Genomic DNA, 27,192 nt, shown 5'->3' with positions numbered 1-27,192 from the left:
CTGGCCATCTTGTGGCAGCCATCTTGTGTCCACATGGGGGCAGCCATCTTGTGTGTTGGAGTGATGGTCAGTTTGCATATTACTCTTTTATTAGATAGGAAGGTTTTTCTCTTGCATTACTCTCTGTGTAGTATTTTGAGATTTCCGGTGTAATATAATTTAGGTTTATACATTATGGACAATGGGGGAAGAAAAAGGAACATCTGTAATACTTTGAACAATAAAGATTTTTTTTAAGTAAATGCAATGATTATTTTATATACCCTAAAGAACCAAGGTACTTAGTAATCAGTGATTGTTTTTTCCTTTTAGGAGAGAAGTCACAAGTCTTACCGTCCCTTAACAGTATTGACATTTCGCCTAAATTATCTGTTTAGTGAACTGAAACCGATGTCGTATCATCTCCTAAATATGATTTTACATGCTGTGGTCACTATAATATTTCTTAAAGTCTGCAAACTTTTTCTGGACAGCAGAAGTAGTATGATTGCTTCTTTACTCTTTGCAGTACACCCAATACACACAGAAGCAGTAAGTATACTGTAAATTAATATTTCATTATTTTTTATAAAGTCTACACCAGTGATGGGCAACCTTTTGAGCTTGGTGTGTCAAACTTCGCAAAAAAACTGAGCATAACTCGGGTAGTGTGTCACTTTGAGGAAAAAACATTATTTCGCAAATGTTTCATCCTCAGGAGCAGCAAATGTTTCATCCGTGTCATCAGAAATGGCTACATGTGTCAGTGCTGACACGCGTGCGTGTCATAGGTTCGCCATCACTGGTCTACACAGTGATTATATGGTATATATTTTTAAGAATAATATTTAACCATGAATTTATTGTAGACTCTTAAATTACTGCATAAATCTTAACTCCCCACTGCACAGAATCTAACTTTGTACTACATAAAATTTTAAAATTTAAAGCAGTTTTTGAAACATAAACATTTATTATTCAAAAACATAAGATCTAATCATTGAGTCTTAATAATGTAATATGTAAATGAATACACTTATTTGCTAAATGTTTTATGAATATAAATATTTTTAAAATTTGGTATCATTTTCAAAGGACAGAAAATAATAAGGCAAATTTAAATAAGGGATGAAAATATATTAAAATATATGCAAACGTGAACAGACATCCTAACAAGTGATGTAAGTCCATAGTTTCAAAATGTTTGTTGCCATATATTTCAAAATTGTGGGCTGTTCTTGTGTCTCCCACTATCTTGAACTTTTTGGAGTCTAGCAGTTTTTCATACATTTACAAAAATCATAGGTTGTTTTAAATTTTAGAGTGAGTTCAGAATATTTTAAAGGGAGAGGCTTGGTGTTTTATATTTAAATTTTTAGAATTTAAAAGGACTTTAAAGTTGATTATCTTTTTTAAACTTTAATTTGCTGACTTATTGTGAGATATAACTCATTGAATCTATACTTTTTTTTTAGAACACTTGTATTTTAAGGAAATATTTAAGAAGTACTTAAATGTTACCATTGAGGGAAGCTGGGTAAAGGGTACATGGGTCTTCTACCTACTATTTTTGTAACTTTCTGTGTGTTTATAATTACTTCAAAATATCTATATATATAAAAGGCTAATATGTTAAGTGTCCTCTGACTGGTAGCTATGATGTGCACTGACCACCAGGGGGCAGATGCTCAATGCAGAAGCTGCCAAGCTGCAGTTACTTGGCTGCAGCAGTTCTTGGGTGACGCACCCCGAAACCAAAGAGGAGGGAGCCCAGTTCCTCGCAGGGCTGTGGTAATTCCACCTTCACGGGTTATGTTGTTGCTGGGGCACTGTCGGCCCTGAATCTGGTTTACTGGACACTTGCATTTGTGTTCCACACCCTGTATGACAAAAACTTTGCAGAGTGCCCTCTCACACTCTGGGATCCCTTGGGAGATGTTGGAGAGCTGGTTTTGGCCTGATCCCCGCAGGCCAGGCTGAGGGACTCCACTTGCCAGAGGGACTCCGCTCACTCCGCAGATGCCCTTGAAGCCAAGGTGCCACCCCAGGTGTGGCTGGCTGGGGAGGGACCCAGGGAGGTTGGCTCCAGGGCGTGTCTGGCCTGTCTCACCCAGTCCTGCCCTACCAGCCACCTTCTAATTTCCTTGCACGAATCTGTGCACTGGGTCACTAGTTACTGATAAAAGGACTTTGGAGTCACTGATTTATTTATTTTTATGGAAGATATACAAATTCACCACATGAGGGCACTCAAAGAATGTCTAAATAAAATTTTTACTTGAAAAGTTGTGGCATTTTAGTTTCTCCTTAGAGTGCTGTTGCTGTTATGTACAGTTAAGTTTTCAAGATGCTCCTCATTAATATGACCCCCCTTTCCCTTTATAGGTAACGGGTGTTGTAGGAAGAGCAGAACTTTTGTCATCTATCTTTTTTCTAGCTGCATTTTTGTCATATACCAAATCTAAAGGACCGAATAATTCCATAGGTAAGTGTCTTAACATTCCATTTTTTTCTATAGTTATAAAACTTGATCAGGTAATTTTTATCTACTTTAGTGCTGCTTATAAAACATATACCACACTTGGGGCTTATCATTATATATTATTCTACTTTAGCATTATGGATATATGAAAGTATGCAACATTGTTAATATTAAAGTTTCTTGCATGTAGTTTATATTTTCTCATGACTAACAGATTCTATGTGATCTAATTTTTAAAAAATTATTCTAGGATGTAGGAGTTTTTGGATTATTTTTAGTTCTGTCTGCTGTTTCCTATAAATGATATAAATATGTACCAATATTTCAGTTGTCTTTCTGTTAATAAACACCTCTGAAGACTGTAAATTATATTATTAGGCAAAGTTAAAAGCCTATTAGAGTGTAACTTTTATTATGTGTTGATCATAGTTCAGCTGTTTATTGAGTTGTACCATGTTGCATACCCCTGGAAAATGCTTTGTATGCAGTAGTAGCTCATTAGTGCTGATAATGCCTGGCATTGTCAGAAAACAAGTTCCAAGCAATAAAAATGACTTTTTACGAGTGCGGACACAGTGGCATGAAAGGGTCCTTAATTACAGGATATTGAGGAGAAGGAAGCAGGGTAACAGCTGGTCAGGGTACATAATGTCCTTAATCTGTATTTGATTGTTCTTAAAGTTTAAAGCTGAGGTTTTTGTCCTGCATTCTTAGAGAATTTTCTCGCTATAGACCCAAGGTACCTATGATAAGAAGCCTAATTTTGTCTGTATAGAAACTAAAACTAAGGTTCAGGAAATAAGTGACTTAGTAGAACAGCTTTAGTGTCTTCTCAGATTTGTATAAATGAGTTTGCCTCTGCTGCTATGCACAATACCTTCTTAAAACAGTTTGAGTGACAGCATAGCATAGAGATTAAGAGCATGGACTCCAGAGTCTTGTTTCACTTTCCAGATCCAACATTTGCTACTTCCGTTTACTTCTTTTAGTAAATTACTTAACCTCTCTGTGCTTTAGTTTCTTTATCTATACAGTGTAAATAATAACCTTTCTTACCTGTTGTGAGCGTTAGATTGATGTCGGGCAGCATCTGAGGAGGCCAAGGGAGGCCTCAACCCAGTACCAAGGTCCAGGATCTTACCTCAGCCCAAGAAAGAATTTGAGTGTGATAGGAAGATTTAGCAAAGCACAGTAGGTTTATTAAAGTGATAGTACCCACTCAAGTGAGAGTTGGGCAACCTCAGAGAACAAGATGCCCCAATGGGGTCTGTGTGGAAGGTTTTTATTAAATGAGGGCAGGGTGGGCATAAGGTGGCTTGGTTTCTGGCACTGGTGGGGTGCCTGCCGAAGTGGCTCATCTTCATCCCTCTTCTCCAGGTAGCAATTTCTTTTTTGGTCCTCCTAAAAATGTCATAGCAATTCAGGGGGTAAGGGGTGAAGGCCCCAAAACCATAATGCAGATTTATTATAAAGATATCATAATGGCCCTATTGGTCACCTTTAGGTCAATAGGCTGCCAAATTTGGGTAAGACCAGTTTTGTCTTAATTACAGGATATTGAGGAGAGGGAAGCAGGGTAACAGGTGGTCAGTGAAGATTACATCTATGATATTCCAGCCAAGATGGAAAAGGGGAGGGGCAGAGCTTGAGGCCTCTGTTCCCTGTCCTAACTTTCCCTGCCTCAAGATGAGTTAAACGTGTAAGGCATTTGGAGCAGTACATGGCTCAGAGTAAGCAGTGTACCTGTTTTCCCTATTGGCCTTCCATGCAGTCAGAAATAGTTCAATAACTAATATAGAATTTCCTAAGTAAAGCATGAACAATAAACTTAGAAAATACTGTGGCCTACAAGACCATGATCAGGATCCTGCCTACCTCTTTAACCCTATTTCCCTGCCATTTTGCCCTGCCTAGCTTCACTATCGCCAAATAGACCTTTCTCATCCTCACATAGGTGAAGCACCTGTGTATACTTGCTATTATTCCCTCTTTTTTGAATTTCTGTCCCTTAGATCTTCACATAGTTGTCTTATTTATATTTTTCTTTATATCATCAGGCCTCAACTCAGCTGTGTTTCCCTCTTAAGGAAACCTTTCCTATTCTAACTAAAATAACCTTCACTTTCAGTCAAGCCTCCTTTGTTTCTCAAATATCTCCCATCTTGAACAGTTCGATCTCAACCAGCAAATGTTTCATGCTAATACCTGTATGGATCAGTCACAAGTCTTTCAGGCAACAAAGGAGAGAATGCACGAGTATCAATTTACCACTATTAACATCTCAGGATATTGTGCTGTGAATATTTTCTTTTTCTATATTTTTTTGCTTTTGTTGCTACTTATAAAATTTTCATTTTTTACTGTACATTTCATTTCCTTTTAAGTTATAATATCCTTTTTGTTTTTTAAGTGTTTACTTATAGATTAAACAGTACATTAGACAACTATCCTACCTAATAAAATAGTAATATGCAAATTGACCGCACCTTCGCTACGCCAAGCCACGCCCACCAGCCAATCAGGGTGAGCATGCAAATTAACCCAACCAAGGTGGCGGTTAATTTGCATATCAAGACAGCGTAGAAAGAAGCCAAGCGCTGCAGAAGGGAGCAAAGCTGCGGAGAAGCAAGCAGGCGGGGCGGGGAGAAGGGAGGAAAGCAGGCAGGGCCGGGGAGAAGGGAGGAAAGCAGGTGGGGCCGGGGAGAGTGCAGCAGGAAACCCTATTGCAGGAATCTTCCTGCAATGGGCTACTAGTGCTATATAAGAAAGGTTAAAACGGAATCGTTTGGGGATCTGGATCAGATTAATTCAATTTACATGATTTCTGATGGGAAAAAATGCTTTGATTTTTGAACAGCATTCCAGAACGAATTAAGTTTGAGAACCAAGGTTCCACTGTATTATATTTTGTATTCCTCATAATTTTACTTGGTTCTTTTTAATGATTTCCTATCCTTCATAACCCCTGTATCTTCCCTTGTTTCCTGTAGAATTACTTATTTTAAATTCTTGGCCTATCTTTTCAAGTAATTCTGATGTAGTAGTATATGTTATTATGTTTGCTATCTCTCTTTTATGACTGTTCTATCCTCCAGATATCTACTTATTTTGGCTTGTGAGCTCAAGCCACATGATGTCCTAAAGTTGCTGACCACTTTTCTCCTTATTCTGTTAAGAAGAAAGGGTCACTCTTTCCATCCTGTCATTCATTAAAACCCAGGGTGAGAGCTTCAGGTTCCCCAGGGCCACTGTTGCTCTCTATTGTTCTTACCATTCTACCAAATGCCTCCTTGGTCTCTTAAAAAGAATCAGCATTGAGAATAGGCCAGTCTACCCTTCTGCATTTAGATGGGAGATGTGTGGAAGTGACTTCCTAGGGGTGGTTGGTCAACTTATACCTTTTAATATAAAATCTACCCTTTAACCCAGCAAGACTTCTGAAATGCTCTGATTTAATCTGGGGGATGCCCACAATCTGCAGATTTCTACAGTAAAGGAGCACAGAAGGATCTACCCAATACAGTCAGGATTGGCTACAGCAGAAGTTAATAAAGGTGTTTTTTTCCTCTTATGCTTTAGATTCAGTCCCTGATAGCACCCCACAGATATGTTAGGGAGAACCTTCAGTCCCCAGGAGTTAGCCAGGAGTTAGTTTTTTTAGGGTTGTTTGTTTTGTTTTTGCTTTCAAATAGCTTAGAAGTCTTAGTTCCTCTCACTTAATTTTTTTTCTAGGGTTGATTTTTGCAGAAGAGGCCAACAAGTCAACAGGTTATGCTAGTTCATCACTTGACCAAAACAAAAAATCAAATCATCTTGCTTTCTATCCCTTTATCCCGCACTACTCATAAGGGTCATTTCTAACCTGAAAATACATATTTTGCATTTTTCTTTTACCCCTTTATTGCTTGTTCTCTCACAGTAAAATATAACATGCATTAAGGTAGATATCTTTATCTCATTTTTATCTCCATTTCCTAGAGTGGTTCCTGGTACGCAGTAGGTATTCAGTATATACAGGTATTTATTGAGGAAATGGTCAAGTGAATAAATGTACTGTATAGTTTTAATATGTTTTTTATTGACTTTAGAGAGAGAAGGAGAAACATCAATGATAAGAGAAGCATCAACATTGATCCGAGGCCTCTTGCACGCCCCCTGTTGGGGATTGAGCCCACAACCCCAGTATGTGCCCTGACCAGAATTGAACCAGTGCCTTGGTGCCTGTGTCAATGCTCAATCATTGAGTCACACTGGCCGGGCTAAATATATTGTATTTTAAAATCTAATGGATAAGATGCTAAAACCTGCTTGGACCTCTCTGTCCTTTTAAACCCTGTGATACTTCTTACTCCACGTTACATAATTTTACATGTGAGACTACAGAGTTTAGTAAGAATGGTACTCTACCTTTCCTAGTAGTTTTTAGTTTCAGATTTTTATTAAATGAAGTATATTTATATCTGTGGGTTAATTTTAGGTATTTGTCTTTATTTCAAATTGATCATTAATCATGACACTCAAGCTTGTAAGTTTCTCTTCTCCAAATTGGCCACCCTACATTTGTTTTAAAAGTTAGTATTTGAGCCCTAACTGGTTTGGCTCAGTGAATAGAGTGTCGGCCTGTGGACTAAAGGGTCCCAGGTTTGATTCTGGTCAAGGGCATGTACCTTGGTTGCGGGCACATACCCAGTAGTGGGTGTGCAGGAGGCAGCTTGTCGATGTTTCTCTCTCATCAATGTGTCTAACTCGCTATCCCTCTCCCTCCTCTCTGTAAAAAATCAATAAAATATATTTTTTAAAAAGTTAGTATTTGGTTAGATAATCTTTATCTCCACAAAAACATTTTATTTTAAATTATATAACTTGATGTTTTTAATATTCAAAGCATAAATTACTTATACATTTTAAATTATAAAGTGTAAGTCATTGGGAAATAGCACAAATGTGAATATAGAATCACAAGTAAAGTTTTTCAATAATGTCTAATAGTTGTCTAACTTAAAATATCCTTTTGTACTATTATAAAAATTTTTTGTCGTTTTATTTTGTTCTGTTCTTAAATTGCAGTGTGGACTCCAATTGCATTGACAGTGTTTTTAGTGGCTGTTGCAACATTGTGTAAAGAACAAGGAATAACAGTTGTGGGAATTTGCTGTGTGTATGAAATATTTATTGCTCAGGGGGTAAGGATAAATATGAATTTTCTTGATGCTCTCTTTTATCCTATTTGGATCTGATTATAATAAACTTATTTTCTAAATGTATCATTATGTAAATCAATCTGTTGACCAATAATAACACCAAAATTTTTCAAGAAACAAGCATGTTTTCCCTCACACCACTGAAAATTACTTAACATTTTAACACCTTCAGCTTTTTAAAGGCTGCTTTTTAAGTTTAAATAATGGAATTGTTAGGCAATTTGGAATACTTTACAATGTAATTAATTATTAGATAAGATTATTGGGCTCTGTTTTATTCATTATCAGTTCCACAAATTGTTCCATATTGATTTTATAATTACAGTCAGTTTTTATTTAATCTTGCATTTAAAAAGTACTACATTGTTGAAAACATTGTAGTACATGGTTATTTATTTAAAACATTTTTTTTCTTTTCCAGTATACTTTACCATTATTATGTACTACTGCTGGACAGTTTCTTCGTGGAAAGAGTAGTATTCCATTTTCTATGCTGCAGACATTAGTAAAACTCATTGTTTTGATGTTCAGTACATTATTACTTGTTGTGATTAGAGTCCAAATTATTCAGTCTCAACTTCCAGTGTTCACCAGGTATGAATTTCTGTGTCGTCGTCATTGTTGTTTTTCCATCATTTTTAAAATAACTTTGGCCGAAACCGGTTTGGCTCAGTGGATGGAGCGTCGGCCTGCGGACTGAAAGGTCCCAGGTTCGATTCCGGTCAAGGGCATGTACCTTGGTTGCGGGCACATCCCCAGTGGGGGGTATGCAGGAGGCAGCTGATCTGATCGATGTTTCTCTCTCATCGATGTTTCTAACTCTCTATCCCTCTCCCTTTCTCTCTGTAAAAAATCAATAAAATATATTTAAAAAAAAAAATAAAATAAAATAACTTTGGATTTTAAGTGATTGCAAATATTCCAGAAAATCTTCAGTTTTATTTTTTTCTCATTGCACCTTTTTTGTTTTATAAATCTTTTGTTTTGTAATTTTATAAACCTTTATTTTTGAAAGTATTACATATGTCCCCTTTTTCCCCCATTGGCCCCCTCCAGCCTGCCCACGCCCTCCACCCCAGGCCTTCACCACCCAAGTCTTCAGTTTACATTGAGGTTTTTAATAGCTTTATTAAGTTACTAGAGGCCCGGTGCATGAAAATTCATGCACTGGAAGTAGGGGGTCCCTTAGCCCAGCCTGCCCCCTCTCACAGTCCAGGAGCCCTCAGGGGCGGGAGGTGACCCGGCGATCAGGGGAAGGCTATGCCCCCCATCACACCTCTGCTGCTGCCACTGCCAGCAGCGCAAGCCTCGGCCTGCCCTGGTTACCTGAGCCTCAGTCAGTGAGGGATGCAGGAAAACTGAAGCCCCCGGTGGGGCTAAGGGGACGCCAGCAGCAGGCGCATGGAGCAGCCGGCCCTGGCTGAGGAATGGAGGATACTGGCCTGATTGCCCCTAACTGCTCCCCTGCTGGCATGATCGCCCCTAACTGCCTCTGCCTCACCCCACACCTGGGACCCAGGATTCCCTCTTCCAGCCCGTCACAGGCACCCAGGACCCAGCATTCCCTACGGCCAGTCGCAGGCACCCGGGACCCGGGCTTCCCTCCCTCTGGCTGGCCACAGGCACCCAGGACCTGGGCGGGCTTCACCGGGCCCAGCTGCATCCACAGGGGACCATGGGTAGGCAGCTTCACCCAGGCCACAGCCACAGGCACTAGTGCCCAGGACCGCATGGTGGGTAGCTTGTCCCTCTCCCAAGCCACAGGCGCAGGTGCAGCTGTTGGCAACCGGGACCACGGGGCATGCGACTTGTCCCTCTCCCGGGCTGCAGCCTGGCTGGTCCCCATTCCTCTCTCATAAGTTAATTTGGGCCTGGCTGGTCCCCATTCCTCTCTCCCCAGTGTTGAGTGTCTGAGTCATTATGGAGTGATGGCGTGAGGGCGTGACAACCATTTGCATATTAGCTCTTTATTTATTTACTAGAGGCCCAGTGCATGAAATTCATGCACGGTGGGGGGGGGGGTGCCCCTCAGCCCAGTCTGCACTCTCTCCAATCTTGGACCCCACTGGGATAGGGCCTAAACGGGCAGTTGGACATCCCTCTCACAATCCAGGACTGCTGGTTCCCAACCGCTCACCTGCCTGCCTGCCTGATTGCGCCTAACCACTTCTGCCTGCCAGCCTGATCACCCCCTAACCACATCCCTGATAGCCTGATCGATGCCTAACTGCTCCCCTGCTGGCCTCGTCACCCCTAACTGCCCTCCCCTGCCTGCCTGGTCGCCCCTAACTGCCCTCCCCTGCTGGTCCAGTAACCCCTAACCGCCCTCCCTTGCCAGCCTGGTTGCCCCTAACTGCCCTCCCCTGCTGGCCTGGTCCCCCCCAAACTGCCCTTTCCTATAGGCCTGGTCACCCCCAACTGCCCTCCCCTGCAGGCTTGGTCGCCTCCAACTGCCCTCCCCTGCAGGCCTGGTTCCCCCCTAACTGCCCTCCCCTGCAGGCCTGGTCGCCCCCAACTGCCCTCCCCTGCTTGCCTGATTGCCCACAACTGCCGTCCCCTGCTGGCTGTCTTGTATCCACATGGGGGTGGCCATTTTGACCACATGGGGCCGGCCATTTGTGTGTTGGAGTGATGGTCAATTTGCATATTACTCTTTTATTAGATAGGATTTTTTAATTTTTATGTTTTTAATATTTTTATTTATTTCAGAGAGAAAGGGAGAGGGAGATAGATAGAAACATCAATGATGAGTGGGACGCATATATTTATTGGCTGCCTCCTGCATGCCCCCTACTGGGGATCGAGCCCGCAACCCAAGCATGTGCCCTTGACCGGATTCGAACCTGGGACCCATCAGTCCCCAGGCTGACGCTCTATCCACTGAGCCAAACCAAGTAGAGCTTAGCTCTTTATTATATAGTATATTAACTAAAAATCCTATTTCCAAATTAAGTCACATTCTGGGGTGCTGGGCAGTGATGAATTTATGAGAGACATGATTCAACCCACTATACTGACCTTGAGTATTTCTTCATGTTTTCATCAGTATTGAAAACTGGAGAGAGACCCTCTACAGATCTCCTGAGTCTTCTTTCTCAGCACATTTATTCTTGATGATATTCTGCTCACTAACTCTAGACACCGGGATTCTGCCTGGGTTCTCTCTCACATCTCCACAGACTAAAAACTCTATCGAGGTACTAACCTCTCCCGGTAGGGATGATTTTCTTCTCCCAGATATTGCTGTCCATCTTTACTTGATATTCAGAGTGTTGTTGTTGTTTTTTAAAAAAGCTTTATAGCCCTAGCCAGTTTTGCTCAGTAGATAGAGCATTGACCTGTGGACCAAAGGGTCCCTGGGTTTGATTCTGGTCAAGGGCACATACTTGGTTGCAGGCTCCTCCCTGGCCCAGGCCTTAGTCAGGGCTCATGCAGGAGGCAACCAATCGATGTTTCTCTCACATCCTTGTTTCTCTCTGTCTTTCCCTCTCTCTTCCAGTCTCCCTAAAAATCAATGCAAAAATATTCTTGGGTGAGGATTAAAAATAAAAACTTTATATATTTTGTCCAGTTTTTCAGTTGTTTAAGGCTACTAGCAAAATCTGCACTGAATTTTAATCTACATGTCATTTTTTACTATTGTAACATTTAATATTTTTCCATTTCACCATACTTGGCTAAAATTTAAATGAATTTTATTTACATGGCTGACATTATAAGCAAGAACTTTTTATTTATTTATTTATTTATTTATTTATTTATTTATTTATTTATTTTAACAAAGGGCCAAAATAATGTTCATGTTGCTATCCATGATAAAGTGCATTGCTTTTCAAAATAAATTTTACTCATATAATTCTCTTATGTCCAACACTGTCTTTTTCATTAAAGAAGAATAATTATTATTTTTTAAAATGTATTTCATTGATTTTTTTACAGAGAGGAAGAGAGAGGATAGAGAGTTAGAAACGTCAATGAGAGAGAAACATCGATCAGCTGTCTCCTGTACACCCTACTGGGGATGTGCCCACAACCAAGGTACATGCCCTTGACCGGAATCGAACCTGGGACCCTTGAGTCCGCAGGCCGACGCTCCATCCACTGAGCCAAACCGGTTAGGGCAAGAATAATTATTTAACTTCTAGAATATGTACCTTCAGGTCTAGCCATGCTAAAGTGAACAACTTATTTAAGTATTAAAGTATGGGAAAGAGATTGAATTGTAGATATATAATTTATGTTTTCTTCTTCACCCCTTAGTTTCAACGCTTTTATTCTGTTTATCATTTATTTTAGAAAATTTGATATCTTGGTTCTAACTCTACAGTATGAAAAGGTCTGAATGCATTTGTTTTGTGTATGTCTGTATGTGTGGGTGAGTGTATGGGGTATGTTAAATATCCTTCCCATATAATAAAGAGGTAATATTCAAATTGACCATCACTCCCTCACAAGATGGCTGCCTATGACCAGGCCAGCAGAGGCGTTAGTGAGGGACGACCAAACGACTGAACAAGCAGGCTGCATGGGGTGACCAGGCTGGCAGGGGGGTTAGTGAGGGATGATCAAACGACTGAACAAGCAGGCTGCATGGGGTGACTAGGCTAGCAGGGGGGTAGTGAAGGACAACCAAGCGACTGAACAAGTAGGCTGCATGTGGCAACCAGACTGGCACAGGGGTTAGTGAGGGATGACCAAACGACTAAACAGGCTGCGTGGGGCAACCAGGGTGGTGGGGGGCTATGAGGGGTGACCAGGCTTGCAGGGGGGCAGTTGGGGATGACCAGGTCAGCGGGGGTGGGAGGGAGCAGTTAGGGGCGACCAGGCCAGCAGAGGAGAGTGCAGTTGTGGGGCAACCAGGATGGCAGGGGGGACAGTGAGGGACGACCAGGCCAGCAGGAGAGGCAGTCAGGGATAGCCAGGCCAGTGGGGAGGGCAGTTAGGAGTGACCAGGCTGGCAGGGAAGTGGCAGTTGGGGGCGACTTGGCTGGCAGTGGGGGGCAGTTAGGGGTGACCAGGCCGGAAGTGGGGGCAGTTAGGGGCAACCAGCCAGGCAGGCAGGTGAGCGATTAGGAGCCAGCAGTCCAGCATTGTGAGAGGGATGTCCAACTGCTGGTTTAGGCCTGAATCCTGAGATCGGGCCTAAACCGGCAGTCGGACATCCCTCAAGGGGACCACCACCACGAATTTTGTGCACCAGGCCTCTAGTAAGTATATATTTGTGTATATCTAAATGTTATTCTGTTATCTTACCCTATGAAGTTGATTATAATGATTTAATTTGTTTTGACATGCTCTTTCTCTACTGTTCAATTATTAAATCAGCTATCCTAAATAAGTTGTTCATTATAATAAATGAATTCTGAATAGTGAATTACAGGATAAAAACACAGCTTTGTATTCAGTTCTGTTGGTTATTTAAGAATTCAAGCCCTGATTCTCAAGATTTATTACTTTGCATATATGTAGATATTAAAATATTTTTTTTAATTTAAATGATAAATTTAAATTTTTTAAAAATTTATTTAAGTAATATCTACTTTTCTCATTCATTTGATATTTTTAAGAAGACCAAGTCAAACAAATGGTAGAGGTTGATTTTTCATTGACTTACTCATTTTAAAATAGAAATTGGTATTTTAACGGGACTAATATATATTAATATAGTCAATAAAATTTACAACATAGCATAAAGAAATAGAAGGAAGTAATTCTTTTAAAATGTACTTTTAAAAAATGATTTGACTTGTTTTTCAGGAAATAGACTAACTTAATAAAATGTACATTAAATATATCATGGACTGGGGAAATATAAACTAGGACATAAGCTTATATTAATATACTAGAGGCCTGATGCACGATATTCATGCAAGAGTAGGCCTTCCCCCAGCTGCCAGCACTGGCTTCCCTCTGGCACCCGGGACCTGGGCTTCCCTCACAGCCCCAGCTTCGTCTATTATTATAGACTAGAGGCCCGGTGCACAAAATTCGTGCACGGGGGTCCCTCAGCCCAACCTGCACCCTCTACAATCCAGGAGCTCTCAGGGGATGTCCTACTGATGGCTTAGGCCCACTCCCAGTGGTTCTCTGCTCTCTGCGGGCCTGGAGGTTTCGCTGCAGCCATGGAGATGAAGCCCCCATGCCCTGCTCTCCACTCTCTGCCTGCCTCTGCCATGCGCCATGCGAAGGAAGCCCAAATGCCCTGCATTGTGCTCTGTCTTCCAGGCCTGGGGGCTTCAAGGACACCGACACACTAAGGAAGCCCCATGCCCTGTTGTCCTGGCTCTGTCTGTGGGGCCTGGGGCTTCCGCGCTGCTGCCATGCTAAGGAAGCCTCCATGCCCTGCTGTCCGGGCTCTGTTTGCAGGGCCTGGGGCTTCCCCACTGCCCCAGAAGCCTCCATGCCCTGCTGTCTGGGCTCTGTTTGCAGGGCCTGGGGCTTCCCCGCTGCCGCGCTAAGGAAGCCGCCATGCCCTGCTCTCCGGGCTCTGTTTGCAGGGCCTGGGGCTTCCCCGCTGCCTTGGAAGCCGCCATGCCCTGCTCTTCGGGCTCTGTTTGCCGGGCCTGGGGCTTCCCCGCTGCCTTGGAAGCCTCCATGCCCTGCTGTCCGGGCTCTGTTTGCAGGGCCTGGGGCTTCCCCACTGCTGCAGTGCTAAGGAAGCCGCCATGCCCTGCTGTCCAGGCTCTGACTGCTGTGTCTGGGGACGGATCAAAAACCCTTCCGGAGGCGGATCCAGCCTTACTGCTCCTGCGGACAGGCCGGACACTCCAGCAGTGGAGCTGAGGGGACTGGGCGCCGCCATCTTGTGGCTATGGGGGCCGCCATTTTGTCGCAGAGGGACAATTAATTTGCATATTACTCTATTATTAGATAGGACTAGTGGCCCAGTGCATGAAATTTGTGCACTTTAAAAGGGAATTAATTACAGGAAATATTTTCATATTGTTATTTGCCCTTTCTCTATAATAGAAGTGCCAGAGATGAAAGGAAATTAGTAAAATGTATATGAAAATCTCCCTCCTGTCAGAGTCTGGGGCACGCTGTGGGACCCCGAGTCAAGTCCCCGCCCAGCCGCATGTGCTTTGAAATTGCAGGAGACCCAGACCCAGTTGGCCACACCCCCATTGGGTGAGACCTAGATGTGTCTGGACCCACCCCTGTCAACAAGCCCCTCTGGTCCCCTGGCCCAGCGCCAGGTGGTGGTGCAGCCTCAGGTCCCCTGTCATGCCCCACCGGGCAGGGGGTGCAGCCTTAGGTCCCGCAGCCCTGCGCCAGGTCGGGGAGTGTGGCCTGAGGTCTCCCATCAAGTCCTGCCCGGCGGATGGCGCAGCCTGATGTCCCTGTCAAGCCCTGCTGGGCAGGGGACATGGCCTGAGGTCCCCTGGCCCGGCCCTGGAGTGGGGGCACTGCCTGAGGACTCAGACCAGCGCCGGGGTTGGGGCTCGGCCTGGGGTCCCCTAGCCTGGTGCTGGGATGGGGGTGCAGCCTGAGGTCCCCACCAATCCCTGATGGGACTGGGGGCACAGCCTGAGGTCCCCCAGTCTGGTGCTGGCGCAGGGGGTGTGGCCTGAAGTCCCCTGTCAAGACACCCTGGGTGGGGGGTGTGGCCTGAGTTCTCCCTCCCCGACCAGGCGCCATGCAGCCTCAGGTCCCTGCTGATCAGTCATTACGTGACGGCATCCTGACTAATTTGCATATTATCCTATTATTAGATAGATGCTAGGAGAAAAAGTAGAACACAAAATGTTACATAGTCCTATATAATTAGTACTCTGTGTTGAAAATTTGGTTTTTAGCTCTATAGAAGTCTAAACATACAGGAAAAGCTTATAAGTGATGTAGTTTCCTCTGGCTATGACAAGAGAAAAACAGTAATTTTTTTCTAGGAGCATAATTTTTATTATCATTTAGTGCTGAAATAAACTTTTCAGGAATATTCATACATCACATGCAATAATGAATCTGACCCAACTTTTCCTACTATTTTTAATCAGAAGGTCGTAATTTAATGAAAGTAATTCTGCAGTTTCATAATATTGTAGTGTGCATTTCTGAATGAATTATTTTAATAAAAAAACCTAGAAATAGATAGCCTTCTTGCCCTTTAATCACATTCTATAAAGATTAGACACTTTAAATTCTGGCAGAAATCTGAGGTATTCATAAAAAATACTTATGCCTTCTGTTTTTATTGCTGTTATTATTTAGTGCTTTAGTTATAAATTTTATGTTTAGAAAGTGTTTTAGTTTGAATAACTTTTTTGTTGTTGTTCTTTATACAGGTTTGATAACCCAGCTGCTGTAAGCCCAACTCCTACGAGGCAGCTAACTTTTAACTACCTCCTTCCTGTCAATGCGTGGCTTCTATTAAATCCTTCAGAGCTCTGCTGTGATTGGACCATGGGAACAATACCACTTATAGAGTCATTTCTAGATATTCGAAACGTTGCCACATTTACTTTCTTTTGTTTTTTGGGGGCTTTGGGAGTATTCAGTCTCAGATATCCCAGTGATTCCTCCAAAACTGTTCTAATGGTAAGGAACTTTCTTCATTTTTTTAATTTCGAACTTATTTTGGGTTATCCTAAAATTATATATCAGAATTTAATATGCAGGCATAATTTGACATGTATTTAGCATGTAAAAAAAAGTATTAATTTTCCTAATTTGGTAGGAACTCTGAAATCATGAGGCATCTTTTTTGGCATAATTTTCTTATATTTTTTACCTTTTTACACAACTAGATTATACACTTTTTGAAGAAATAGATCATATTTTATGCTTCTTTGTTTTTTTGGCACAGAGAAGAGTGTCATCAAAGATGTGCAGCTAGAAACATATAGCACTTTAATTCTCATTAGCAAGATTATCATTACTCCCTAAGGTATTTCTTACTCTGTTGAGATAACTCTGACTGGAAGTCTTTTTGTTGTTTTTCTGAAGTTTAGTTCTTTGTAAATTTCTTATTCTGTCCTCACTTCTTTATTTATATATAGAGAGGTAATATGCAAATTAGGCTGGGATGCCATAACGGTCACGACCAGCTCAGGAGGGGGGGTCCTGGCGTGGGCCCAGACTCTGAGAGAACAGACATGGTGGCTCCGGAGCGGACACAAGCAGGGGGAGCCTGGGGCGGGAGTCAGGCCCGGGTCCCAGCTGCCTGCGGCACCAGTCAGGCCCTGACTCCTGTGGCAGCCTGAGAAGTAGGCAGAGGACAGACCACTGAGGGTCTTATATACCATAGCAGGGAGCTTAGATTTTATTCCTCAGAAGGAGGAAAAGTGAAGAATGTCAAGCATGGGAGCATCCTGGTCTTGCTTTCATTTTAACTGAACCATTCTGGTGGCTGTGGGAAGGATCAATTTAGACAGCTGCAGTGTTTTTGGGCCCAAGAAAAAAAGAGACTGATATTGGGAAACTAGGACTAGACAGAGGCAGTGGATCAGAGACATATTTATGAGGAAACCTGATCGGCCCGCCCGTCACCTCCCACAGAGGGAGGCCAGACTGTGGCTTAGGCCCACTCCCCTCTCCCCTAAGCCATCAGTAGGACATCCCCCAAGGGGTTCCCGATTGGAGGGTGCAGGCTGGGCTGAGGGAACCCCCCCCCATGCACGAATTTCGTGCACTGGGCAACTAGTGTGTGTGTGTGTGTGTGTGTGTGTGTGTGTGTGTGTGTTTATTGATTTCAGAGAGGAAGGGAGAGAGAAATAGAAACATCCATGAGAGAGAATAATTGATTGGCTACCTTCTGCACACTCCCTACTTCGGATCGAGCCTGCAACCCAACATCTGCCCTTCACTGAAATTGAACCTGGGACCCTTCAGTCCCCAGGCCAACGCTCTATCCAGTGAGCCAAACCAGCTAAGGCTATTCTGACCTCACTTCTTATTCATAACTAGAGGCCCAGTGCATGAAATTCATGCACAGGTGGGGGTGGGGTGTCCCTCTGCCCAGCCTGCACCCTCTCCAATCTGGGATCCCTCTCACAATTGCTGGCTTCCAACTGCTCGCCTGTCTGCCTACCTGATTGCCCCTAACCGCTTCTGCCTGCCAGCCGGATCACCCCCTAACCACTCCCCTGCCAGCCTGATCGACACCTAACTGTTCTCCTGCTGGCCCATTTGCCCCTAACTGCCCTCCCCTGTTGGCCTCGTCACCCCTAACTGTCCTCCCCTGCAAGCTTAGTTGCCCCCAACTGCCGTCCCTGCTGGCCTGGTCACCCCTAACTGCCTTCCCTTGCCAGCCTGGCTGTCCCTAACTGCCCTCACCTGCTGGCCTGGTCACCCCTAGCTACCCTCCCCTGCCAGTCTGGTTGCCCCAAACTGCCCTCCCCTGCAGGCCTGGTCCCCCCCAACTGCCCTCTCCTGCCAGCCTGGTCACTCCTAACTGCCCTCCCCTGCAGCCCTGGTCACCCCTAACTGCCCTCCCCTGTAGGCCTTGTCCCTCCCAACTGCCCGCCCCTGCTGGCCTGATTGCCCACAACTGCCTGCCCCTGCTGGCCATCTTGTGTCCATATGGGGGCAGCCATCTTGTGTGCTGGAGTGATGGTCAATTTGCATATTACCTCTTTATTAGGATAGTTCTAATGCCCTTCTTTCAAATTGCTGAAGATAATAATAATACTTAATTATTTCATGAGCATTTACTCAAAAGTGTTTTTAATAATTTGCAACTATATCTTTTCAATCTGCAGCCACTAGATTTATTTAATAAATATATTTTTTTAATTGCAACCTATGTACCAGGCAGCATTTGGACACTAATGATATGATAATAAAAAGAAATACAGCATCCTCATTTTCAGGGAAATTTTATTCTAGAAAAATTTAAAGCCAATTTCTGAGATAAAGAGAAGATTGTTAGAATATAGGGTTTAGGGGAAAGATTAAATTTACTATTATCTTTGGACCTATTGAGTTTAAGTGCCCTTGAAACATCCTAGTGTAGGGAAGATTTTGAATATCTCTTTGTACCTAGAGCTCAGAGAAACCTAAGCTACTGATAAAAATTTGATCAGTTGGCATAGAGATAGAAATTGAAACCAGAATGTGGATACGAAGGCCTGTAGAGAGGTTATAGAGCAGCCTTTCTCAACTAGGGTTTTGTCACATTTCTAAAAGATGATAACTAGCTAGTTGATTCTAGATGCATAGAATAGTTCATTCATACATATAATGAATGCCTTAGAGCAGTGGTCAGCAAACTCATTAGTCAACAGAGCCAAATATCAACAGTACAACGATTGAAATTTCTTTTGAGAGCCAAATTTTTTAAACTTAAACTATATAGGTAGGTACATTGTTATTAACTTAATTAGGGTACTCCTAAGCTGGCCTTTGCTAAAAACTCCAGGGGCCAAAGAGCCACATGTGACTCGCGAGCCGCAGTTTGCCGACCACTGCCTTGGAGTATTTGGTCATAATTCTCTCTCAGGAAATAGTTGAAGGGCCTAAATAGAGTGACAGAGAAGAAGCCTACTACTAGGTCTTGGAAAAACTTCCATTATTTAGAATTGCAGAGGACAATAAACCTAAGTAGGAGCTAGACCAAATGGACAGAAGAGTAGGTAAGTTTCAAGAAAGACATTATGCCGAACCCTAACAGTGCTGTCAGGTAGAAAAGTTGGAGTTGACCTCTTTTAGGTGTGTTAGTTACTTTAGTGAAATTTATTTCTGTGGAGTGGTTTGATTAGGAGATGAGGAAGTAAAGATTGCTAGTGTAGATAACCTGTTGGGGTCATTAAATTTAACGGAATATTTCAGAGGATAAAACAAGCTTGGAATTATTGCCTGCCTAAGTAAGAAAAGACTGCTGGTCAGGCAGTGGCTTCCAGCATAGTGGACTGCTAATCTGGGGGGAACATGAAGATTAGAATTGGTGGACCGTTAGAGGTGGGAGTGGGTTGATAGTGGAAGTAGACTGCTGGTTGATGGGCACTTAGAATCATGTTCACTGTAATCCTCACTTGGCTGACTTTTCGAAGCAAGGGGATTATCACTGAAGGGTTGGCTTACAAAAACATATTCATGGAGTTGAAAATGTTTAAGCACAGTTAAAATCAGCTACTTGTTACCATGGCTTCAGAAGTCTTTTCCTGAGAATGTGGGAACTTGTTTTATACCTGAGAAACATAATGAATGGTTAAGGTAGTTTAAAAATATGTTGTCAAAGGAGAATATTTTTAAGGTTGCAGAGGCAAGAGCATGTTTATGTATAGGTAGGAAAAATACAGTTGATTAGAGAGTCACCAAGTAAATGAAAGAAGGGGAGGTTATAATGAGATTTGTGAAGTGCAGGGGGATGTGCACCTCAGATTTGTCCTGTGATAAATTAATGGCAACACCTTTTCTTACAGAAAGATTGGAAATGAGCATGAATGTGTGTGGATGTTGGTATGGTTACTAGCATGGAATTGAAGAAATTTTTGTTTTATGGCTTTAGTTTTCTCTCTGAGTTTAGAAGTGTGGTCACCCGCTAAAACTGACATGGGTCAAAAGTTAAAGAAAGTAGTCAGAATTCAATAAGTGAGGAAAGCTGGAGTGAATCTACCAAAGAAATCTAGGAATCCTGAGCAGTCTTAAGGATCAGTTTGAAGTTGGTGGTTATGAATTTGTGATTATATTAATCTATTCTGCTTGGAACTGCCTCTGGTAGTGTTTGTTGCTCAGATAAATACAGACAAAGCAGATATATGGAAGATACACCCAAAGCTGAGATTATGCTAAAAGAAAGGTAAAAAAGGAGAGGTAGGTGAAATTAAAGATTTTGCAAATAAAAGAATGATACATAATATTAAGCTGAATAGAAAATAGAGTGTAGTGTCAATGAAATAAACAGATTTATATAACTTTTATGTGTATGAAAGAGAAACATTGGGAGGTTAGGTATAACTGCTTTAAGTATAGTCTTAAACATGCTATTTATTATGGTGATATTTTCCAACGATCTCTGAAAGGGTAAGTAGATCAAAGGAGTACCTACCAAGTACCAGATACCATGTTAAACACTTTTTTTCTTTAATTTTTTATTGTTTAAAGTATTACATGTGTCTCCTTTTGTCCCCATTGACCTTTCTCCCGGACTCCCATGCCCTATCACATGCCCTCACCCCCTATTGTCTGTGTCCATTGGTTATTCTTATATGCATGCATACAAGTCCTTGGGTTGATCTATTAGCCCCCATACCCGCCCCTGCCTTCCCTCTGAGGTTTGATGGTCTGTTCGATGCTTCTGTCTCTGGATCTATTTTTGATCATCAGTTTATGTTGTTCATTATAGTCCACCAATGAGTGAGATCATGTGATATACAGTATATCTTTCTCCGGCTGACTTATTTCACTTAGTATAATGCTCTCCAGGTCCATCCAGGCTGTTGCAAATGGTAAAAGTTCTTTCTTTTTTATAGCAGCATAGTATTCCATTGTGTAGATGTAACAAAGCTTTTTAATCCACTCATCTGCTGATGGGCACTTAGGCTGTTTCCAAATCTTAGCTATTGTAAATTGTGCTGCTATGAACATAGGGGTGCATATCTCCTTTCTGATTGGTGTTTCTGATTTTTTGGGATATAGTCCTAGAAGCGGGATTACTGGGTCAAATGGGAGTTCCCTTTTTAACTTTTTGAGGAAGCTCCATACTGTTTTCCACAGTGGCTGCACCAGTCTGCATTCCCAACAGCAGTGCATGAGGGTTCCTTTTCTCTACATCCTTGCCAGCACTTTTCGTTTGTCAATTTGTTAATGATAGCCATTTTGACAGGTGTGAGATGGTATCTCATTGTTTTGATTTGCATCTCTCAGATGATTAGTGACTTTGAGCATGCTTTCATGTCTCTAGGCCTGCTGTCCTCTTTTGAAAAGTGTCTATTTGGGTCCTTTGCCCATTTTGATTGGATTATCTTCTTTTTTTAAGATGTATGAGTTCCCTATAAATTTTGGAGATTAGACCCTTATCAGATATAACATTAGCAAATATGTTTTCCTATGCAGTGGGCTTTCTTGTTTTCTTGATTGTTTATTTTGCAGTGCAGGGGCTTTTTATTTTGATGTAGTCCCATTTGTTTATTTTTTTCCTTAGTTTTCATTGTCCTAGGAGCTGTATCGATAAAGATATTGCTATTGACATGATATTTTGCTGCCTTTGGGTTCTTCTAAGATTTTTATAGTTTCCTGTCTTACCTTTAAGTCCTTTGTGCATTTTGAGTTTATTTTTGTGTATGGTGTAAGTTGGTGGTCTAGTTTCATTTTTTGCATGTATCTATCCAATTTTCCCAACACTGTTTATTGAAGAGACTATCTTAACTACATTGTATGCTCTTGCCTCCATTGTCAAATATTAATTGAGCATAATGGTTTGGGTCGATCTCTGGTTTCTCTGTTCTGTTCCATTGATCTATATGTCTGTTCTTGTGCCAGTACCAGGCAGTTTTGAGAGCAGTGGCTTTGTAATACAGCTTGATATCTGGTATTGTCACCTCTCCAACTTTGTTCTTCTTTCTCAAGATTGATGCGACTATTCGGGGTCTTTTTTTTATTCCATATGAATTTTTAGAGAGTTTGTTCTAGGTCTGTGAAGTATGCTGTTGGTATTTTAATGGGGATTGCATTAAATCTATAGATTGCTTTGGGTAATATGGACATTTTAATGATGTTGATTCTACCAATCCCTGAACCCAGTATATTCTTTCATTTGTTTATGTCTTCCTCTATCTCTTTTTTCAATGTCCTGTAGTTTCCCAAGTACAGGTCTTTTAATTCCTTAGTTAAGTTTATTCCTAGGTATCTTAATTTTTTTTTGGTTCAATGGTAAATGGGATTGTTTTGTTTTGTTTTTGTTTGTCTGTTTCTCTTTCTGTGAATTCAATATTGGTGTATAAAAAAGCCATAAATTTCTGGGTGTTAATTTTGTATCCTGATACATTGCTGAATTCATTTATTAAGTCTAGTAGTTTTTTGATGGAGTCTTTAGGGTTTTCAGTGTGATGTCAATGGTGAATAATAACAGTTTTACTTCTTTTCCAATTTGGATGCCTTATTTTTCTTCTTCTTGTCTGATCACTATAGCTAGCACTTCCAGTACTATGTCGAACAGGAGTGGTGAAAGTGGGCATCCCTGTCTTGTTCCTGTTCTTAGAGGAAATGGTTTTAGTTTTTACCCATTGAGTATGATGCTGGCTGGAGGTTTGTCGTATAAGGCTTTTATTATGTTGAGGTATGATCCCTCTATTCCCAATTTGCTGAGAGTTTTTATCAAGAAAGGGTGTTGAATTTTGTCAAATGCTTTTTCTGCATCAATTGATATGATTATGTGATTTTTATTTCTCAATTTGTTTATGTGATGTATCACGTTATTGATTTGTGGATATTGTACCATCCTTGCATCCCCGGAATAAATCCCACTTGGTCATGGTATGATCTTTATAATGTAATGCTGGATCCTATTTGCTAGAATTTTATTGAGGATTTTAGCATCTATGATCATCAGGGATACTGGCCTGTAATTCTCTTTCTTTGCAGTGTCTTTGTCTGTTTTGGGGATTAGGGTAATGCTGGCTTCATAGAAAGCTTGGAAGTGTTCCTTCCTCTTGAATTTTTTGGAATAGTCTGAGGAGGATAGGTTTTACTTCTTCTTTAAATGTTTGGTAAAACTCTCCTTTGAAGCTGTCTGGCCCAGGGCTTTGGTTTGCTGGAAGTTTTTTGATGACTGCTTCAGTTTCATCAGTGGTTATCGGCCTATTCAAATTTTTTTATTCTTCCTGATTGAGTTTTGGAATGTCATATTTTTCTAGGAATATGTCCATTTCTTCTAGTTGACCAGTTTTTTTGTAATAGAGTTGTACATAGTATTTTATTACAATCCTTTGTATTTCTGTGGGGTCTGTTGTTATTTCACCTCTTCCATTTCTGATTTTGCTTATTTGGGTCCTCTCTCTTTGCTTCTTGGTGAGCCTGGCTAGAAGTTCATCAATCTTGTTTATCCTTTCAAAGAACCAGCTCTTGGTTTTATTGTTAAGCACTGATTAAGTAAAGTTTCATAAGTATCTCAATAATAAAATACAAGTAGTTATTTATAAACAGTTGCAAGTAGTCAATTGATTAATTTACCTTTATGTTACATAGGAAATAAGAAGTGACACAAATTTGTCTACAAACTCTTTGTTCTTTCCACAACCATTCTTCCTTTCAAAGAGTTTACATCGCTGGAGGAAGGAGATTATATTAGTCATAGTGAACTATGTTGGCATACATTTATAGAGAGCATATTAGGACTTCTAAGTTAATAATTAGTGGAGATATTCCTTACCTAAGAACAAATAGATTTTTGGGTTGATTTCTTTTTTGTGTAGTTTATGTATCAGTCCATGATGCATCTTTGGATCAATTTAATACTTATTCTTTCAAATGAAATTGCTTTAGGACAGCCATGAATTAATAGGGAATTTTTTTTAAAGCACTGCATATTTAAGAATATCTCTATCTGTTTCTCAGCTAGCTGGTTATTTGTATTGAGCACTTCTGGGAGATGTAAATGAACTATGCACTCTTAATGTTTTACTTTTTTATTTAAAAAAAACACTAAAATTTTAGATATATAAATTGGTGATACTGAGCAGTATGATGGTAGTGCTTTTCTTCAGATTTAATATTGCCTCATTATAAATCATTTGTGATTCATAGAGAAAGTATTTTTTTAATATATACATATCTACAACTATATTTTGCTATAAAAACTGATATTCTTTCCTCTCAAACTATTAGAAGACTCTCACGCTTACAAAGCTGAAGGAACTACTTACTTATTTAATTAGGCACTATCAAACAAATCAGGGTAACAATATATGAATCATATGTATATAGAAACAGATGTTCTAATGACAGCTAATTTGTTTTCTTCCACAAGTTATTTCTGTGCTAGTTATTTGTGTCCTACCTTTTGTAATGGCTTTATAACCTGGAAACCATATGTCATCCCATTTTCAAAATGAAAAACAAAAATAAAAAAATAAAACCTAAACATTTTTAGATGTTTTATTTTAGTTATAATATCAGACATTCTTGTAAGTATTTCTTAGAAGTCTTAGGGGAAAAAAAAAGACTAAGACACTATTGTTTTAAAGGGAGGCAATTTTATTCTTAAACATAAACTAAGCCTATGTTACATGTATGTGACTCATCAGAATCTAATGCAAAGTAATGCTGAGGTATAAAAGTAATAGTCTGCTGTCTTGTCTGAAACACACCTTATGAATTTCCAATATGATGTGGTTACTAATAATAGTAACATAAAAACTGGCTTTTAAAAATACTTCTTTTTTTTTTTTTTTTTTGGACCACCAGTACATTTCCAAATTAAATGACAAAATATTTGGATTTGACTCTTGAGTGTTCATATATTTTTAATTTAATAAAATATCTTCTTTTTCTTTGTAGGCACTTTGTTTAATGGCGTTACCATTTATTCCTGCATCGAACCTTTTTTTCCCAGTTGGATTTGTTGTTGCTGAACGAGTATTATATGTTCCTAGCATGGGGTTCTGTATTTTGGTAGCCCATGGATGGCACAAAATATCAAACAAGAGGTGAATTTAAATATTAGTTTATTTCATGCTACTAACTATAAAATCAAATGTGATACATTTAAGTATTTAAATGTTTATTTTAATTCAGTTTTATAAGTCATACTTTTATACATCTCTTGTTTTTCATCTTGATAGCCTCATTTTTCCTGTAATTCAAGTTAGGAAAGCTTCATAGCACCTACTTCATCTTATGTTCTTCATATTTATATAATTTTATTTTGCAGCCTGAGACATAAACTTTGAGTCAGACCCAAATGAAAACAAGGATATTATTGAAACTAAAGTTAAAAATGACCATTCCCACTTTATATGCAATGAACTATAGTCTTCTTACTTAAGTGAGTCATATATAAAATGTACAGTTATATATAAAAAGTAGGTTTACAATTGTTCACATGGAAAATAATATAACAGTTAATAATACTGGAATAAACTGTTTTGTGTACTCACAACTGTGAGTACTATAATTTCATGCTGTGATTACTGTCTTCATCATAACCACCATGTCGTAATTGCCTTAACAGCGTTAAGGAACAGAATAGTTAACTGTATGTATACAAGAAATGGCCACTGTCTCTTCTTTCTCACTTCTAGTCACCATTCAACACATAGAATTCTGACTTCTCTCTTGTCATCTACTAACACAGATAACAAATTGCCTCCTGGTAGCTAAATTTGGTCAATGCTTTTATTTAAAATTTATTTCCCAGGCATCTGTAAAAAGTCTCTCTCTTGATTCTCTTTTATACCTTTTTATTTATGCTCTCTCTCTTCTCTGATTTCTTCTTCCTCTGCCTGCTCTTTAAATATTTATTATTTCTCAGAGTTTTACCATAGCCATTTTTATCACAATGCATATTCTCCCTGTATGACCTCTTCTGTGTCTACAATTTTCATTACTATCTACCAAACCTTTTCCCTTAGCTTTGACCCATATATCCTATTATAATCAATATCAATTTTTTAGTGCCTACCATGTATCAGATGCCCTGATAGATTGTTTAGATTTATTTTCTTATTTCATTCTTGACACTCCTTAATTCTGTTTTGCACATTTTAAAATTAAAGATCATACAGGTTACCTGAATTATGCAAGATCACGCAGCTAGTAAATAGCAGTCTTCAGATGTACATCTGACTATTTCCTATTCCATGTTCTTTCTGATGCATGCCCTCATATTCTGGTTAAGTGTGTCATCAAAATGAAAGAAGTTGAACTGTATTACCAGGGCAAAAATACAGAGTTAGAGAAAATTAGTACTAAATGAGATCATAGTGATTATTGAATTATAATCATATTTTTATAGAGGAATTGAGTCCCAAATAATTAGCCTAAAGTATATAAGTAATGTGCATCTATTTTATAGAGTTAAGTTTACTATGACTTTTAATAAACAGTTCTAGCTTTAAAATGTAAAATTATTCCAAGAATGCATGATAACCTGTAGTATATAATTGTAAGCAGAAATGTTTTTAAATGTAGCCAGTGATAAGATTCACCCTTTTTAAACGCAAGTAAGGATATTCATGTTGTAGGTAATGGTACAAAGGACTCTAAATATAAAAATTCATAACTAAAAGCTGGTTTCATCAACTTTTTATTAAATCTAAACAATGCTTTTGAAATAGTGGTAAATATTGTAGTATTTAATGTAATTGAAGAGTGAAGTGGAAGATAGTATTCAGATATTTAAGTTTTTGGTGTTGGTCCCTCTGAAGTAGGATGATTATTAGAACAATCCCTATTTAACATTTCTTCTGTTCTAAAAGATAAAATGCTTTGAGTGATATAAAGAATTTTTTTTTTATTCTCTTAAACAGTGTATTTAAAAAGTTATCCTGGGTTTGTCTGTCTTTGGTGATATTCACTCATGCCTTAAAAACAATCCACAGAAATTGGGATTGGGAGTCTGAATATACGTTGTTTATGTCAGCCTTGAAGGTAAAG

At 40.2% G+C, this 27,192-nt stretch overlaps 1 protein-coding gene across 2 annotated transcripts in view; it reads left to right on the top strand.

Moving 5' to 3' along the window:
- TMTC3 (transmembrane O-mannosyltransferase targeting cadherins 3) overlaps window positions 1–27,192 on the top strand; it is a 67,979-nt gene that overhangs the window by 20,862 nt on the left and 19,925 nt on the right. For both annotated transcript variants that reach the window (XM_054718810.1, XM_054718809.1), the window contains exons 3-9: window positions 313–531; window positions 2,365–2,464; window positions 7,529–7,644; window positions 8,084–8,256; window positions 15,945–16,197; window positions 25,096–25,244; window positions 27,066–27,186. In XM_054718810.1, the coding sequence (XP_054574785.1) occupies window positions 313–531; window positions 2,365–2,464; window positions 7,529–7,644; window positions 8,084–8,256; window positions 15,945–16,197; window positions 25,096–25,244; window positions 27,066–27,186 (1,131 nt within the window). The remainder of the gene's footprint in view (window positions 1–312; window positions 532–2,364; window positions 2,465–7,528; window positions 7,645–8,083; window positions 8,257–15,944; window positions 16,198–25,095; window positions 25,245–27,065; window positions 27,187–27,192) is intronic.

The sequence above is a fragment of the Eptesicus fuscus genome, chromosome 7 (genome assembly GCF_027574615.1).
Source record: "Eptesicus fuscus isolate TK198812 chromosome 7, DD_ASM_mEF_20220401, whole genome shotgun sequence".
Taxonomy (NCBI): domain Eukaryota; kingdom Metazoa; phylum Chordata; class Mammalia; order Chiroptera; family Vespertilionidae; genus Eptesicus; species Eptesicus fuscus.
The sequence above is the reverse complement of the archived record's forward strand: the minus strand, read 5'-3'. Positions and strand labels throughout refer to the sequence as shown.